Here is an 18,944-nt window from a genome sequence, read left to right on the forward strand (position 1 = left end):
AAAGTTTTCACACCCCGACTCTTAATGCATCGTGTTTCCTTCTGGAGCATCAGTGAATGTTTGAACCTTTTTTAATAGTTGAGTTTGAGTCCCTCAGTTGTCCTCAGCGTGAAAACACAGATCTCAAAATCATACAGTCACTGCTGGAAAGGGTTCAAATATGCAAAAATGCTTGAAAACTGATGAATCTGCAGGATCTGGAGGATTTTTCTGAAGAACAGAGCTCAGTTTAACTGCTCAGGACAAACAAGAGACTCATGAACAACCATCACAAAACAAAAAAACAGTCGTGGATCATCAGGTAACCACACACAGTATTGAGAATCAATGGTTCACATACTTATGAATGGGGTTATTTTAATAAATTCAGCTATTGTTTTGTCTTGTGAACTAAATGCAAACATCTTTTATGTAAAATATCTTACTCAGGACAGTACTAAACCAAAAATAACATGCATTTTTTATTATGCCTCTTATTTTATTAAAATATTTCTAATTTTCACAGATTCTGCAAGGGGTTCACATACTTTTTCATGCCACTGTATATATATAAAATGATAAAACCAAGACATCATATTTATTTTTAAATATGTATACTATTAATCAATCAAAATATGATGTATCATGCATCATACATACATATATATATATATATATATATATATATATATATATATATATATATATATATATGATCACTTGGTTTCATCATTCTATTCTGTCAGGATTACTTACAAAATATTGTCATGGGTTTAATAGGCTACATGTTTATTAATTTCACAAAATTATATCCTGCATTCAACTATATTATAACAAACTGAAACAAGAATTTTAAACCTGGCTTTTTCCAATGTTCAGATTTCTGTTTTGGAATTGTATGCAAATGAATGCATAATTATATAATGTCTCATTTGCGTATAAACATAACATTTAAGAAAACTTGTTATACAAAACAGTTGTCTTAAAAAAGAAATAACATTTGAGCAATAACAATTAGAGTTCTACTGATATTAACATTTTGACCAGTACAGATACTGGCAATAATTATTTTCATGTTATGGCCAATAAACCATAATTTTGTCTATACAATTGTGTCTAAATAAATTTAAAAAACAATTATTTTAAATGTTACAAGTACAAATTTATGCATCACAATATTATAATGTAAGATGGATATTCAAGATTACCTTTATCTGTGTTATTAAATTATTAGTGTCTTTAAAGATCACATTTAAGTGAGCATTAGAGGATAGCAAAGGTAATCTAACTGTAAAAAAAAAAAATGTAAAAATGTCCAATATCAGCTGATACTGATAAAAAAAAAAAACACTCTAATATTGCCTAGTATCTGAAATGTCCTGATATATAAAAACAATCCCTTCAAGCGCATCCACAGATCACATGTGTGTAATATGATGGGGTTGATTTGCAGTGTTGCACAGGGTGGGATCTAAGTCGGTGGATTTATGAAATCACGATGAGGGAAGAACACTTGAAAATTCTTCATAAAGTCGCCATATATTTTATATCCAGGCTCCTAGGGAGAGGATTCACATTACAGTGAAATAATGTGTCACACTTGGCTGCAGTAAAGCTCACGAAGGGAAGGAATCAAAACAGTCTTTAATAATATCCACAGAAAAATTCAAATGAAGGCAGGGATGCAAACACAGCCATACATCAACATGAACTGAAAACACAGGAACTTAAATACACAGGAAAAAGAGGTGATTAATGATGATACAGCTGAGCGTGATGGCAAATAAAATCAGTAACCATTGAGACAAATATGGTGCAAATGCAAATCAGTCCAGACTGAATGACACTGACATAATGACCCAAACAACTGTCAAAGTTCAGCACCAGCTATTTAGGGCAGGAAGCTTGTGTCAGATTATGTAAGGCGATGGTTGGGTCACTTCCGTCCATCTGACTGCATCTGAAGTACAAAGTTGAAAAGCCATGGAAAAAGGCGGTCTCAAGTGACATGAGACGACCCATGATATTCACCCAGGAGGAATGGAGAAAATATTCTAGCCTCATTTCTGCACAAGCTGCTGGGTAGAGCAGGCAGAATTTGCCAAATATAGTAGCTGTGAGAGAAGAAACTCTGATGAAGCTGAAATAATTTTGAGACTTCAAACGATAAGCCAAAATACTAACTATTTTATGTTAGAATTATGCGCTGAATAATTACACTGCATACCCACTTTCTTAATCCAGATGGGGGAAAATATCATAAGACTGAGAGATGGGTTTTTTTTATCTTCTTGCTTTAGAGCATCGTAATCTTAAGGAAACTGAAACTTTAAAGCATTTCAGAAGCATATTAAGTTGTTTTTCGAACTAGTTTACTCTTGTAACTCTGCTTTGTGATACTGGGAATATCATTGATTCTTGTGTTATCAATTGCTTGTGATATTCCTCATTTTTAAGTCTCTTTGTATAATTTTAAATCTGGATTAAATGCACAAAACTGTTCAAATGTTTGAGGTTAGAATGATTTTCTTTTAAATAAATTAATACTTTTATTTAGCAAGGACACATTAAATTGATCAAAAGTGACAGTAAAGACATTTACTTTGTTACAAAAAACCTTTTTCAAATAAATGCTGTTCTTTTGAACTTTCTGTTCATTAAATATGAATAGAATATTTAGCTGTCCCCAAAGCACGGTTACGATCCAGGGGTGGCAGGGCCTTTTCATTGTATGCTCCAAAACTGTGGAACTCTCTCCCAACTGACATATAGCCGTTTTTAAAACTTTGCTCAAAACATTTTTTTTTTTTTAGGAAAACTTTTATTTGATTAGTTTTTTTATTGTATTGTTTTGTGATTTATTTCTTGTTGATTTGTATATATATTGTCTTACATTGTTGTGTTTTTCTTTTATGTAGCTTTCTTGGAAAGCGCCTTAAGAAAGCAACTTTTAAAGGCGCTATACAAAATAAATGTATTATTATAATTAAAGGTGCCCTAGAGCGTCTTTTCAAAAGATGTAATATAAGTCTAAGGTGTCCCCTGAATGTGTCTGTGAAGTTTCAGCTCAAAATACCCCATAGATTTTTTTAAATAAATTTTTTTAACTGCCTATTTTGGGGCATCATTAACTATGCACCGATTCAGGCTGCGTCCCCTTTAAATCGCGTGCTCCCTGCCCCCCAAGCTCTCGACTATAATACAGTGCATTTACAAAGTTCACACAGCTAATATAACCCTCAAATGGATCTTTACAAGATGTTCGTCATGCATGCTGCGTGCATGGATCGGATCGTGTGAGTATAGTATTTATTTGGATGTATTACATTTGATTCTGAATGAGTTTGAGGCTGTGCTCCATGGCTAAAGCTAACATTACACACTGTTGGAGAGATTTATAAAGAATGAAGTTGTGTTTATGAATTATACAGACTGCAAGTGTTTAATAATGAAATTAATTAATACAGTAAGAAACGATGGTAACTTTAACCACATTTAACAGTACATTAGCAACATGTTAACGAAACATTTAGAAAGACAATTTACAAATATCACTAAAAATATCATGTAATCATGGATCATGTCAGTTATTATTGCTCCATCTGCCATTTTTCGCTGTTGTCCTTGCTTGCTTACCTAGTCTGATGATTCAGCTGTGCACATCCAGACGTCCTGCCCTTGTCTAATGCCTTGAACATGGACTGGCATATGCAAATATTGGGGGCGTACATATTAATGATCCAGACTGTTACGTAACAGTCGGTGTTATGTTGAGATTCGCCTGTTTTCCGAAGGTCTTTTAAACAAATGAGATTTATATAAGAAGGAGGAAACAATGGAGTTTGAGACTCACTGTATGTCTTTTCCATGTACTGAACTCTTGTTATTCAACTATGCCAAAGTAAATTCTATTTTTGATTCTAGGGCACCTTTAAATAATCATCATATTAGAATGATTTCTGAAGGATCATGTGATACTGAAGACTGGAGTAATGTTAACTACTGTAATGTTAATAATGTTAATTATGATGTTTCACAATATTACTCAAAAAAATGAATTGTTGGATTTACTTTAAAAAGAAGTGTCAAGTGGTTCCACGCAACTATATTGATTAATTTGTACTAATAACAATTTAGTTGTATGAAAAGAAATTCAAGTAAAGCTGACAAAATTTCTTTGAGTAAATACAAATCATTTGAATTTGTCACTGTTACATAATATTTATATGTGCAGTTTACTTAATAATGTTGTTTATTACGCAAGGTGAACGCATTTATTGACTTAATTTACCTTATTAAATTAACTATTTGCTCTACAAAATGTATTTAAGAAATAACTCATTGAAGAAAACTTGAATTGAGAGCAGCAATTCCATCCTAAACATGCGTATATGAGGCTCACAGCCTAAACACAGATGACAGGCTCTTCTGCATAATGGTTACCACAAAATTACAAAACATTACAGAAACTCCTCTAAATGTCCAACATAACTGAACATTAAACACAAACATAAACTAACAACATATTTCCCTTTACTGAAAAACATAAAATAACACTTTGATCCCTATTTACTCTCCTAATGCAGTCCCTTGCAAAGCATGCTAGGAACTACGGATCCACTGCCCAGTTAGTTATGTCAACATTAATTTGTGCATTTCACTCAGCAATGTTAAGTTGACTGAACAAACACTTATTAAAGGATTAGTTCACTTTGAAATGAAAATTAGCCCAAGCTTTACTCACCCTCAAGCCGTGTATATGACTGGATGGAAGCACTTTCTTCAGCTCATACTCATTGATCCCTACCACTGCCATTATAAAGCTTGGATGCGTCAGGATATTTATTAATATTTCTGCGATTGTGTTCATCAGAAAAAAGAAAGTCATATACACCTAAGATGGCTTGAGGGTGAGTAAAGCTTGGGCTAATTTTCATTTCAAAGTGAACTAATCCTTTAAGTAAAGCTGACAATACTCCTTTCTAGTAGAAACAACTCAGTTAAATTAAGTTCTTGTAGTTACATGAGTTTTATAAGTAATGTGAACAAGGGTAAAAAGTTCATTTTTACTGTATTTTTGATCAAGCTTTGGTGAACATAAGAGAACCCAAACTTTTGAACAATAGTTTGCATGTGCCTTATTAAGTTTTGTAAGATTTATGCTTATGCACAATTTTTTGTAATATTTACCTTGTTTAGATATTTTATTTATATTTTGCAGTGTAAATACTTGTATGCATGTGTATGTAAATGTTTAAAATGATAACAATACCATGGTACAAATAATTCTGGCCCCTGGTGCAAAGTACTGTATATACTTGAGCATGAAGTAAACAGCATTCTGAATATAATGAATCTCTGTTTTGAGCAGCATACTGCAGGAACTCAGTGGACGGGCAGTGGTACGCCTACGATGACAGTACTGTTGAGCCGGTGCCTGAGGGAGAAGTGTGCACTCGGGGTGCTTATATCCTGTTCTATCAGAGACGTGATGCCATTCCATCCTGGTCGGCTAACTGCTCAGTACAAGGTGAAAACTCATATCTGCCTTACTGTACGTCCTCACCACCGAGGGCAAACAAACAGAAAACATACTGAAGAGTGCAATGTCAAGAGAATACAAGAACATTCTTTAAAAGCTGTAGTGTAGTTTTGTTTAGCAGATCATTTCAGCCTGTCCGATCTGCTCTCTCTTTATGAAATTTAACTTCTACACTAAGAGATTTATGATTATGATCGAGTTTGAAAATCTGCTATTAAATTACATTGTTAGAAAGGTCACCTATGGAAGCTTGATTCCACCACTAAATAAGAAATAAAAAATGTAATTGCGACTTTTTTCTCAGAATTGAGAGATATAAACTCACAATTGCAAGACAAAATGTCAGAATTGCGAGAAATAAACTCAAAATGCGAGAAATAGTCAGAATTGTGAGACATATCGCTAATATCGCAATTCTGACTTGTTTTCTCACAATTGCGAGATATAAAGTCGCAATTCTGACTTCTTTTCTCAGAATTGTGAGATATAAACTTGCAATTGTGATTTATAAAGTCCAATTCTGAGGAATTCTTTTTTTTTTATCTCAGAATTTTAAGTTTACGTCTCACAATTCTGACTTTAAAACTCACAATTATGACTTTGCAACTTACAAAATTTTGTGTTATAAAGTCAGAATTGGGAGGTATAAGCTCAATTCTGAGAGGGAAAAAAGTCAGAATTCGCAATTCTGACTTTATTACTCGCAACTGTGACTATATCGCAATTGCGAGAAAAAAAGTCAGAATTGTGAGATATAAAGCAAATACCTTTTTTATTTTTTATTCATTTACAGAAACAAGCTTCCATAGTCACCATTTAAAATGCAAGACTAATTTTATTTTAACCAAAAATCGCTACTAGAGTAGACTTTATTATATTATTATTTATTATATTTAATATATATAACTAATATAATATATTTTATATAATATAATATTTATTATATTATTACATATTTATTATAGAGTAGACTAAACTTTATTTACTATTTATTTTAAACAAAAAAGTAGTGTATTCTAGGCTGTGAAGTTCAAATATTTTATGTATTTTTTAATTTATTTTATTTTTATTTATTTTTTTCAGAAATGTTTAGCAGTAATATTTACTGTATTTTTTATCAAATAAATGCAGCCTTGGTGAGCATAAGAGACTTCCTTCAAAAGCATTAAAAAATCTTTCCCCAAAATTTTCAACAGTAGTGTATATCCAGCAATGTTTAGCATTAGTGATGAGGACAAAGGCACAACCAACCTTTTGGTGGCTCCAAGAGCTTTTCTGTACAGCTCTCTTCAACATGATGATCTCTTTACATCTTAAGAACCACATCTTCAGAATCCAAATATAAAGACAGAAATGACAAATGAAATGATAAATATTCAACACAGGTCCCAAGTCTGCTTGAACACTGTGCAGCCACAACAATAACCTTGGTGACGGATCAGGAACAAAACACTTGGAGGAAGGACGAGCTGCTGATTAGCCTCAGTCACAGGGGGCTGGTCTCACACACTTTTCACACACTGACAAAATTTGGTAACTTTATTTTTCTGCTCAAATGTCTGTGCTGCTGTTTTCCTTCCTGCTCAGTCCTTTATCCCTCTCCATTCCTCTGAAGTTATGCTATATGATACTTCAACAAATCAAATCTACACAATGATATGAATGTAAAAGCATTCACATTTTATAAACCTAAAAAATTGTTATGACAACCGCACGTGTCCACTGAAGCAAGCAGAGTGGGCATTTTCAATTCATTCTCTATGGGAGGTGAAAAAAGTCACGTAATGTTCAGCTTTATGCAAATGAGAGGTAAAAAGACAGGGGGGCAGCAAACTGATGTGAGATGAATGCAATGACATCTGTCTGAGCTTTTCAAAGTGTTGGTGGATTCTGTGGATAAATGTCATTCTCGTATATCATTAGATTTAATTCTGATTTGAATGTATTTTGCATGCTTTCTTTGTAGCTATGTTTATGATGTCTGAAACTTGGTAAAGGTTTTCACACTTTATGTGAACACACACACACACACACACACACACACAAAATCATGGGCATGACTAGAAAAGGTTAAATGGTCCTGAAAAAAAATAGTCATGTGGTCAAAAATGATAGCATTGTAAAACATCTAGTGAAAACTCCTGGTACTGCACCCAAACAAAATCTTACAGATTTTTTTTGTGATATCAAGTTCAAATTTGGAACACAACTTGCTTTGATTTTCTCACAGTTTTAAAGTAAAAGGTTTTTATTTAAAATATTAAATAAAAACATTATCAAACTAAAATATAGTCCATTCATTTCACTGAAATAAAAAATAGGTCATTTTTGACTGCCACACAAAGAGCACCAGAGGGTTAAAGGTACATCATTTAACTTTTGATGCTCTAGCAGTTAATAAACAAAACTGCATACATCTTGCAGAAGAACACTGTAGCCGGAGCTACTTCTCTCTGTTTATGTATACGACAAATCATGCAGGTACTGTGCTACTCCACAGTGGTTGTCAGCCCACCTGGTCTAAAATAGTCAGAATATATACACTTATTATATGGGTGCAGGAAAACACAAACAGATGGATTCATTCTGTACTCACATTTGGAAGGTGGATTCATGCGGTACTTGCTCATTACATAAATTTTTAAAAAAGTTACATAGTGTACCTTTAAGGGATTAGTTCACTTCAGAATTCAAAATTCCTGGTAATTTAAATCTAAAAAGTTATATCTCATCTTATCACAACTATAATTTCCCTTAATTATATTATATTATAAATTAATAAATAATACAATTTATTTTCATCCTGCAGAGAGCGACAAAAGGCTGTAAAGGAAATGTGTGGAAGCCTTTAAGATATTTTGGCCTTGTTTTATGCAAATGACTAACCTTGAGCATGCGGCTGCTCCTTTAGAATAATCCAAATTCACTAACATTAGAACGAAAAATTCATATGTGTACGCACGTGTTGTGAATTAGGCGGAGATATTTTCGTGAGAAGTTCTTCTGTCCGTACAAATACAAAATAATCCATGCAATTATTAGTGAATTAGACCCAATGTTTCAGTGAGCTGCTCTTCAATGATATATATATAGTGAATCTTACATTCTAATACATTTTTTATATTATCAAAGGTGCTGTAATTAGCCATGAAATGTCGTGCAGAGGCCTTAGGTTACTCCATTGTGGTAGTGATTAAAATGTATGTTATCAGTAGCTCCCAGTGACACAGTAGAAACAAGTTCTGTGCAGTCTGGCTTGAACTGAGTTGAACTCTTTGAACTGTTGCGAACAGCTTCAAGCAACAGTTCAAAATAAAATAACTGAACTGTCGGGTTCACGTTTGTGGAATTAAAGCAGTCACCTTCAGTGTTAGCAGATGTGATCAGATTAAAGTTACGTAAGTCACCTCCACACTAACGTGCCCCAGAGCATATATGCATAAACATTAAAAACTATCAAATACATCTGTTTGAAGCTGGTGATGTGCTTTGACAAATAGTTCTCATTTCTTTGTGCTTTGTCAATCCTTATAATATGAAACTTTGCAGCTTAACCTGCACACACAGACACACACACACACACACATATATATATATATATATATATATATATATATGAGAGCTATATGTTGTTCCTACTTTCCATATCTTACTTAAAGGGATAGTTCACCCAAAAATATGAAAACTCTTTCAAGTCGTTCCAAACCTGTATGACTTTGTTTCGTCTGCAGAACACAAAAGAAGATATTTTGAAGAATGTTGGGGTCTAAACAACATTGGATCCCATTCATTGTATGGACTGAGACACTGCAAAATATCTTCCTTTGTATTCCACAGAAGAATAAAGTCATAAAAGTTTGAATGACATGAAGGTGGGTAAACGATGACAAAAGTTTCCTTTTTGGGGTCAGTAAGATTTTATTATTTGAGAATTTATTCTTTTATATAACGGCACAATAAATAGATCGAACGTGACATTAAAGGCATTTGTAATGTTAAAAATGATTTTTATTTCAAATAATTTCTGTTCTTTTAGAGCTTTCTGTACAGCAAAAAAAATACAAAAATGTTAAGCAGCACAACTGTCTTCAATATAATAATAATATGATAATAATAATAAATGTTTCTTGTGTTGCATTGATGCCACCACGTAGTTACCATAATCTTGAGATGACAACATATGACGTTATATTCGGAGCTGCTTACGTCCTCTGACTGGGAAGTATGTGTTTCTATGGCACCACGATCAATGCCTAAATGAATCTACAGTGGTCAGGTGGTACACGTGGGAGCTTTCAGAAAACTCCCAGCTTACAAACTAATTATGAGCTCTACAAGGACGTGAATGCTTTTTACGAGCCAGAATCTCGTAGCTACAGTAATTATGATATTACGTAAACACACCTTTAAAATCAAATCATCATATTAGAATGATTTCTAAAGGATCGTGTGACACTGAAGACCGGAGTAATGATGCTGAAAATTGCACAATATTACTGTTTTTAATTTTAAAATAAATGCAGTCTTGGTGAGCATGAGAGACTTCTTTCAAAAACATTAAAAAATACCATCCTTCCCACATAGAAACTTGCCAGTCACATTAGTATAAAGGTCTGAGTAAAAAGGCATCTCACTGAAAGGTCATGTCTCAATGCATCGATTATGTCAACCCATCTGAGACATTCTTTCATATTTTGCATGTTTCCCATGTTCTATAATTCATGTTTGAAAGTTGACTGCACCAGCTGTCCGCCAGCATCTTATAATCATTTGTATGCATGCCATAATGCTTGTTTGGAGCCATTCCATCTCATCTTCATGGGTGTTTAATGGAGACGAGCCTCCCACATACAAAGGCTAGAGCAAAATGAGAACAGGGTTCCTGGTATTTTCATGAACCTTAAACCAAAATGCTTGACCATAAATCATTAAAATTTGCTAGAGTTCAGCTACATGTGCATTTCAGATATCAGAAAACAGACTGTATTTTGACTTGCATGAAATGAGCAATGTTAACTAGGCTACTTTTGACCCACAGGTTCTTCCAGCTCCTCTATATCAGATCACTGGCTCCTCCGATTAAATGCAGACAATCGAATTTCCAATTCAACTAGCAAGCTGTCCAATTCATCTTCAGCTCCTGAGCCCCAAACACCACATGTTCCTGTCATCCATGAGCCTCTAAATGAAGACATTGGTCAGTAAACTCTTGCTTTATGTCTACTTCTGTTTCTACCTACTCTTAAAACAATAAGTATTTCTTTTATAATTTATGAAAGTCATAACCTGCTCCATAGTTTTGAGTAGTTTTGACTTGAGTCATTAAATGCACTGAATGAAAGAGATAGATAATAATGATCATATTTTTAGATGTACAGTAATCAAGTCAAGTCACATTTATTTATACAGTGCTTCATACAGCACAGATTGTTTCATTTCAATTAAATGGTGGCTATTATTACTTTGTTTTTCCATTTTCAGACATTTTTAGATAGAATTAGGAGATTTATTCAAATATACTTTAAATAATCACAGGTTAAGGAAAATTAACATCTTACAATAATGCAATAATGCATATGCTCAACTACATTAGTTAAAGCTGCAGTCCGCAACTTTTTTTGCGTTAAAAATGTACAAAAATTATATAATGAGAATATACAACATGAATCCATTTTCCATACCGTGTTTTGTCTTATCCTGAATCATTATGGTACACTTATAATAAGTGTTTATATTCGGACTATTTCAGACCGGACTGGTAGGACCCGCCACAGAGTATCACAGTAACTGCGTGACTCGCCATAGACATACATGGAGAAAAGTAGCTCCGGCTACAATGTTCTTCTGCAAGACGCGTGCAGTTCTGTTTATTAACCGCTAGAGGGCCAAAAACAGACAGCAGCTTTAACAAGAATAAAATGAATAAAAATTCTTTATTCATCTTAATTAATGTTAATCTCAACATTTACTAAATCGTATTTAAAATCAAAAGTTGTATCTGTTAATATAGGATTTAATGGATTGATACAAACTAACAATTAACAATTGTATTTTTATTAATTACATTAATGAAGATTAATACATACTGTAACAAATGTATTTCTCATTGTTATTTAAATATGTTAGTTAATGCATTAAAGGGTTAGTTCACCCAAAAATGAAACTTGTGTCATTAAGTACTCACCCTCATGTCGTTCCACATCCCTAAGACCTTCGTTCATCTTCAGAACACAAATTAAGATATTTTTGATTAAATCTGAGAGGTTTCTGTCCCTCCATAGAGATCCAATGCAACTACCATGCCAAGGTCCAGAAAGGTGGTAAAGACATCATTAAAGTACTCCATGTGACTCCAGTGGTTTAACCTCAGTTTTATGAAGTGATGCGAGTGCTTTGTTTGCACAAAAAAACAAACAAACAACATTTTACCACTTTATTTAAGAAAATATTGACCTACAATTCAGTAGGGCGGAGCATGTTGTGTTGACGCAAGACCGGAAGTTGTTCTGTGAACGCGCTTTGGATGTTATTTTGTAAATAAAGTTGTAAATTATGGGGGTTTTTTTTCGTGTCACTTCATAAAATTGAGGTTACACCTCTGGAGTCACATGGAGTACTTTAATGATGTCTTTACTACCTTTCTAGGGCTTGAAAGCAGGTAGCTGCATAGCTGTCTATGGAGGCACGGAAAGCTCTCAGATTTCATAAAAAATATCTTAATTTGTGTTCTGAAGATCGAACGAAGGTCTTACAAGTGTGTCACTTATCACATTTCTACACAAACAGTTCATTTTAAAGGGATAGTTAACCCAAAAATGAAAATTCTGTCATCATTTACTCACCCTCAAGTTGTTCCAAACCTGTATGAATTTCTTTCTTTCTTAAAACCACATGTGTCACGTATGACTTGCTAGCCCTCCATTTTTTGCCTTTAGGTGTAGTCGAGCCGACGCCATTTGTACGGAGCGTACGGGGTCACAGCATGAGTATGCGCTACCAATCAAAATCCAAGACGGGCCCGAACAAAGTTCTGCGATGGTCGTTTGCTTCCAAGGAACGCAGAAAGCCCTCCAGCGTAGCTCCACAATCCGGAAACGACGAGCTGGTGGAGTACCTTGAGTCCGGCCGACGGCCTCGATGTACCAAGGAGCCCATTGTCAGCATCGTGGCAAGTCCTTCACAGGTCAAATCCCAGCTTCGCGAGGACGATTCCCTGAGTTCCCCTAGCTGTAGCAGTAGTCTCAATGGTGTGGAGCGAAGTAGCTATCAAGGTCCGGATTCGCCCAGGCTACCCGAAGGCCAGAGCAGACCAGCATCGGACCTTAACGGTATCAGTTGCGATAGCTCATGGGCCAAAAGCGGCTCAACGTCAACCAAGCAGGAGCACGAAAGGACTCAAGCCAGCAAGTCGCTTCACGCTTCCCCTACTGCATTCCCCAATGGCACTAGCAACAGTGCATCTCATTCCAGAGACTCTACGTTAAAACGGCTTCGAAACCAGGCGGCTGCGGCCAGCAGGATTCATCCCAGCCAGACGCAGATGGCCACTGGGGAAAGCAGGAGTAAAGATGGCGTCCTTCCAGTCATCGGCAAGGAGGTGGGTCACGGGAAAACGCTTTCCAGTAAGAGCTTGACAAAACTCTCTCTATCCAACGGCACTCTGAATGGGAAGGCCGTTGAGACAAGGAAAACCGGTACTGCTCACAAGAGTGGCGATAAAATGGTTAGTAGCAGAGAAAACCAGGTTTGTTCAAGCACAGCTGATATAAAACGTGCCCACAGCTCATCCAGTATTCAGAGCAGGCTTGATATGACTTTGAAAAGGACGTCATCTCTCCAAAGAAATGGTCCATTGGTGCCCCATAAAGGACATACAGTTGACAAATCTTCCTATGCAACACTACAGAGAATCAGATACAGCAGCACTTCACTTGGCCGACAGAGACCTGTGCCTGAATCCTGCTTCTGATGGGTTTCTCTTTCACTGTGGGAAAAAGTGTTTGTATATACAATAATGTGCAAAAGTCTTAGGCCACCATTAGATGTTGTTTTAGCAGTGATATAATAACCATATATAATTATTTCTCAGTCTCTTTATTAGAATATAAACAGAAAATACAGTAAATTTGTATGCAGTATTAAAAAACAGAAAGAAAACAGATTTTATAGGCTAAAGTGGCAACTATTTAGTGACCTCCCCTTATACATGAGCAATAGCAGGAACCTGCCTCTCTTAAAAAAATGGATCAGAAAAGGACTGGAAGGCCAAGAAAACTTTCAAAATATGATTTTGTTTCTCTTTGTTTGTTTCTTTTGAACTCTGAAACTTCAGAGTTTCTTTTTTTGAGAAAATGGAAAAAAGTCCATGAGGTCACAATATATACTCATTTTTGCTTAAAGAAAAAAATTTTGTTCAGAATTCATTTTTTTACATTTTGTGTACATATTTCCTATATTTTCTGTTTGCATCATAATAAAGAGACTGAAAAATAAATATGAATGGTCATTGAAGCATTGCTAAAACAACAAAGCTTTTGCTCTTTTCCAAAACCTAGAAAGCATTGTGTGCACCCTGTTTTTGTCAAGGCAGCGGGTACCCTTTTGCAAAGAGTACAATCCCATAATGCACCGACAAACTGGGTGAACAAATAAATCCAAGATGATGAGTGGAATGAGAAAAGTGTTTAATTATATGCATATATTTTATTTAACAATGAAAAGTATTTAAAAAGTAGTAAAAATATATATATTAAAAAAAACAGACTATGTACACTACCATTTGTACTGGTCTTTACGATTATTTAATGTTTTTAAAAGAAGTCTCTCATGCTTACGAAGGCTGCATTAAAGGATTAGTTCACTTCAAATTTCCTGATAATTTACTCACCCCCATGTCATACAAGATGTTTGTCTTCCTTTCTTCAGTCGAAAAGAAATTAAGGTTTTTGATGAAAACATTGCAGGATTTTTCTCCATAAAGTAGACTTCAACGCGGATCAAGGGATTGAAGGTCCACGTCTACGTCATACGTGACCTTTCCGTCATGATTACGTAATGCGTGGCGCATCGCAGAGCAGTGCAATACTAGCATTTGTGGTTACAAAGTATATAATTTTTTTTTTTTTTTTTTCTTTTAGAAAATTACTGATTGTTTAGCTAGATAAGACCCTTATTCCTCATCTGGGAGTGCTTTGAAGCAGCATTTAACTCGCAATTTGGACCATCAACCCGCTGTACCCCAGTGAAGTCCATAAAAAAATTGGATAAAAGTCCAGGAATGTTTTCATCAAAAAACTTAAATTTATTTTCGACTGAAGAAAGAAAGACATGAACATCTTGGATGACATGGGGGTGAGTAAATTATCAGGAAATTTTAATTGTGAAGTGAACTAATCCTTTAATTTGATCAAAAAAACCAGTAAAAACTGTAATATTATTACAATTTAAAATAACTATTTCTTTTTGAATATAATCTTTTAAATGTAATTTATTCCTGTGATCAAAGCTGAATTTTCAGCACCATTACTCCAGTCTTCAGTGTCACATGATCCTTCAGAAAGATGATTTAATGCTTAAGAAGCATTTGTTATTATTATCAATGTTGAAACAGATGTGCTGCCCAGTTACAGCTTGATTGGAAATGGCGCAACAAAAATATTTTGTAGTCATATTTACATTTTCTTGTCAATTTTCTTCAAATTTCATCTCATGCTATTCACTGTCACTGTTGTCTCCTTGGTAAATACACTAACTAACCAAGTTGGTTTTATTGCCATATAACAAAACAGAAGACCGCTTTTAGTTGAAAATCAATCCCTGTGACCTAAAAGTGCTGAAGTTGAAGAAACACCTGTATCCAGTATGTTTCTCTCACTTCACCTGTATTGAAATCAATTGTGAGTTGAGTCTCCCATTTCTATGACAGTTTCTGCCAATTTAGAGCATCCAAATTGTTTCTAATACAATAAGGATGCTGCCTTAGAAGATGGGGGGTGCAGGGAGTAAGCTTTACTTGGCTAAGCTCACTAGGTTTTGAAATAGAGTTTGCGTTTCCCCTTTCAAATCTGTCTTTCTGTATCATAAATGTCTACAGTCTATTTTTAGTTGGAACAATATTTAAAGGGTTAGTTCACCCAAAAATGAATATTCTGTCATTAATTACTCTCCCTCATGTCGTTCCACAACCATAAGACGTTCATCTTCAGAACACAAATTAAGATATTTTTGATCAAATCTGATGGCTCAGTGAGGCCTCCATTAACAGCAAGATAATTAACACTTTCAGATCCCCAGAAAGCTACTAAAGACATATTTAAAACAGTTAATGTGACTACAGTGGTTCAACCTTAATGTTATGAAGCGACGAGAATACTTTTTGTGTGCCAAAAAAACAAAATAATGACTTTATTCAACAATGGCCATGTTCTCACAGCAGCAGAATACGGTTGACGGTCCTGTATTTGAGTCCTATTTAATATTACGTTGGTCACTGTCGTTATAGTTACTAATAAGAGAATACGGGCTTGACTCTCACTGCATGTTCGTACAAACAGTGTTTCAGACAATACTGTAAGTTGCTGTGTGAACGAGACATTTTGAGACTCACACCTATAAATAAATGCGGTTGTCAATCCCAAAAACTGGCAGTGTGAACGTGGCCAATATCTAGTGATGGTTGATTTCAAAACACTGCTTCATGAAGCTTCGAAGCTTTACGAATCTTTTGTTTCGAATCAGTTGTTCGGACTGCGTATCAAACTGCCAAAATCACGTGAACCATTGAAATTTGAAAACACTGAAACACTTATGACGTAATGAAGCCTCGTTTACTGAAAGCACGTGAATTTGGCAGTTTGATACGCAGTCCGAAAAACTGATTAGAAACAAAAGATTTGTAAAGCATCGAAGCTTCATGAAGCAGTGTTTTGAAATCACCAATAACTAGATATTGTTGAATATCTCGTTATTTTGTTCTTTTGCTGCACAAAAAGTATTCTCGTCGCTTCATAATATTAAGGTTGAACCACTGTAGTCACATGAGCTGTTTTAATATGTCTTTAGTAGCTTTCTGGGCATTGAAAGTGTTAATTATCTTGCTGTCAATGCAGGCCTCACTGAACCATCGGATTTTATCCAAAATATCTTAATTTGTGTTCTGAAGATGAACGAAGGTCTTACAGGTTTGGAACGACATGAGGGTGAGTAATTAATGACAGAGTTTTCATTTTTGGCTGAACTAACCCTTTAAATTGCATATTTCAAAGCCTGTTCTTAAATATCCTTTTATACCTGTAAATATGTAGCGTCACATGCTAGTTGCTGGAATAATTATCGTATTAGCAGTAATGATACAGTAGGATCTTCTTAAATGTCAGAATTGGATTGCTTTTAGTGAAATGGTCATGTGTATTTATGCAAGTGCCTTTTTGTAATGATCTCAGGAGGGTGACGTTCGTAGGAACAAAATGGCTATTTTTTTTTTGTTTGTTTGTTTTTTGATCATGAATATACATGCACACACCTCACCACAGATAAAATAAATCCACAGATGGCGCAAACATTTACTGGTCTCACTCACACAATATCGCAAATAGCACTAAAAGCACTAAATGTTTCATGTGTTTGTTTTCTGACAGGAAGGGACTATGCAAGCACAGTTAGACAAGTGCATATCGTGCTCGTGTCTGAGTTCAATGCTTTCAAGCATCAGCTGGAAATTGAGCACTAATTGCAAAAAGGATCAAGGTGCGGATGCTAAAAGTAGCAATATCTCTTTTTTTTTTTTAAGAAATATTATTATTGTAAAGTGAAGATAAATTGAGTCATAAAAAGGGGCAGTATCTTATAACAATATCTAACAAAGGGAATAAAAATATAAACTAATTATCAGAGGACGTTGTCTGAGAAGTATGTCTTGACAATATGAAGCATGTTAGGAAATATGAGTCCAAACATAATGGTTTTCTTGTGAGAGTTTTTCTCTAATTACTGCATAGTTTTTTTGTGCTATGCAAATGAATGATACCTCAAATTGCATAGCTTGTTGATGTTTCTAACCAGTTGGACTTATGACTTTCTTGCTTTTTTTTCCATCATATGGTGAAGAATACAATGGGATTTTTTTTATTTATTTAATGTGAGTATTACAAGTAACTGTAAAGGTGCGGTCATATTAGCAAAATTTTACGGTCCAGACCCATAAAAAGGTCCAGTATAGCAATGTACAGTACAGTCCAAAAGTTTGGAACCACTAAGATTTTTAATGTTTTTAAAAGAAGTTTCGTCTGCTCACCAAGGCTACATTTATTTAATTAAAAATACAGTAAAAAACAGTAATATTGTGAAATATTATTACAATTTAAAATAACTGTTTTCTATTTGAATATATTTGACAAAGTAATTTATTCCTGTGATGCAAAGCTGAATTTTCAGCATCATTACTCCGGTCTTCAGTGTCACATGATCCTTCAGAAATCATTCTAATATGATGATCTGCTGCTCAAGAAACATTTAATGTGTACAATTGTACAATATTTTTTTTCAGGATTATTTGATGAATAGAAAGTTCAAAAGAACAGTGTTTATCTGAAATCTAATCTTTTGTAACATTATAAATGTCTTTACTGCCACTTTTGATTGATTTAATGCATCCTTGCTGAATAAAAGTATTCATTTCTTTAATTTCTTTTCAAAAAAAAAAAAATAAAAATTCTTACTGACCCCAAACTTTTGAACGGTAGTGTATAATGCTACAGAAGCTTTGTATTTCAGATACATGCTGTTCTTTTGAACTTTCTATTCATCAAGGAATCCTGAAAAAAAAAAGTACACAACTGTTTTCAACATTGAAAATAATCATAAATGTTTATTGAGCCGCAAATCAGCATATTAGAATGATTTCTGAAGGATCATGTGACACTGAAGACTGGAGTAACGATGCTGAAAATTCAGCTTTGCATCACAGGAATAAATTACTTTGTCAAATATATTTAAATAGTAAACAGTTATTTTAAATTGTAATAATATTTCACAATATTACTGTTTTTTACTGTATTTTTAATTAAATAAATGTAGCCTTGGTGAGCAGACGAAACTTCTTTTAAAAACATTAAAAATCTTAGTAGTTCCAAACTTTTGAACTGGACTGTATAAAGCACAGCTCACACTGAAGTCACTTTCGTGACAGATCGCTGCCTCAGCTCAAGCGCCTCGTGAACCGATCATCGCTTCCTACTACCTTTATAGCATCAAATAAACATGAATGAACATCAGAAGGAATGTTGTTTCAATCGACGTCAGTACACTCCATTTTTCAAGTTCAAGTCCACCTAATCTGCTAACACCCCTGACTGCTTTGAAGGACAAAATGGTGGATTCGGCATTATGATTGGTTAGATCGCCTGTCAATCAAACTCAATTCACG

At 34.5% G+C, this 18,944-nt stretch overlaps 1 protein-coding gene across 1 annotated transcript in view; it reads left to right on the plus strand.

Annotated features, from left to right (window-relative positions):
- The window catches only part of usp43b (ubiquitin specific peptidase 43b), a 94,603-nt gene extending 80,272 nt beyond the window's left edge, over positions 1 to 14,331 (plus strand). Inside the window, exons 13-15 of the mRNA XM_048162172.1 lie at positions 5,351 to 5,509; positions 10,560 to 10,718; positions 12,457 to 14,331. Coding sequence (XP_048018129.1) covers positions 5,351 to 5,509; positions 10,560 to 10,718; positions 12,457 to 13,490 — 1,352 coding nt within the window. The 3' untranslated portion in view covers positions 13,491 to 14,331. The remainder of the gene's footprint in view (positions 1 to 5,350; positions 5,510 to 10,559; positions 10,719 to 12,456) is intronic.
- The last annotated feature ends 4,613 nt before the right edge of the window (positions 14,332 to 18,944 follow it).

This window comes from Megalobrama amblycephala, linkage group LG1 (assembly GCF_018812025.1).
Source record: "Megalobrama amblycephala isolate DHTTF-2021 linkage group LG1, ASM1881202v1, whole genome shotgun sequence".
NCBI lineage: Eukaryota > Metazoa > Chordata > Actinopteri > Cypriniformes > Xenocyprididae > Megalobrama > Megalobrama amblycephala.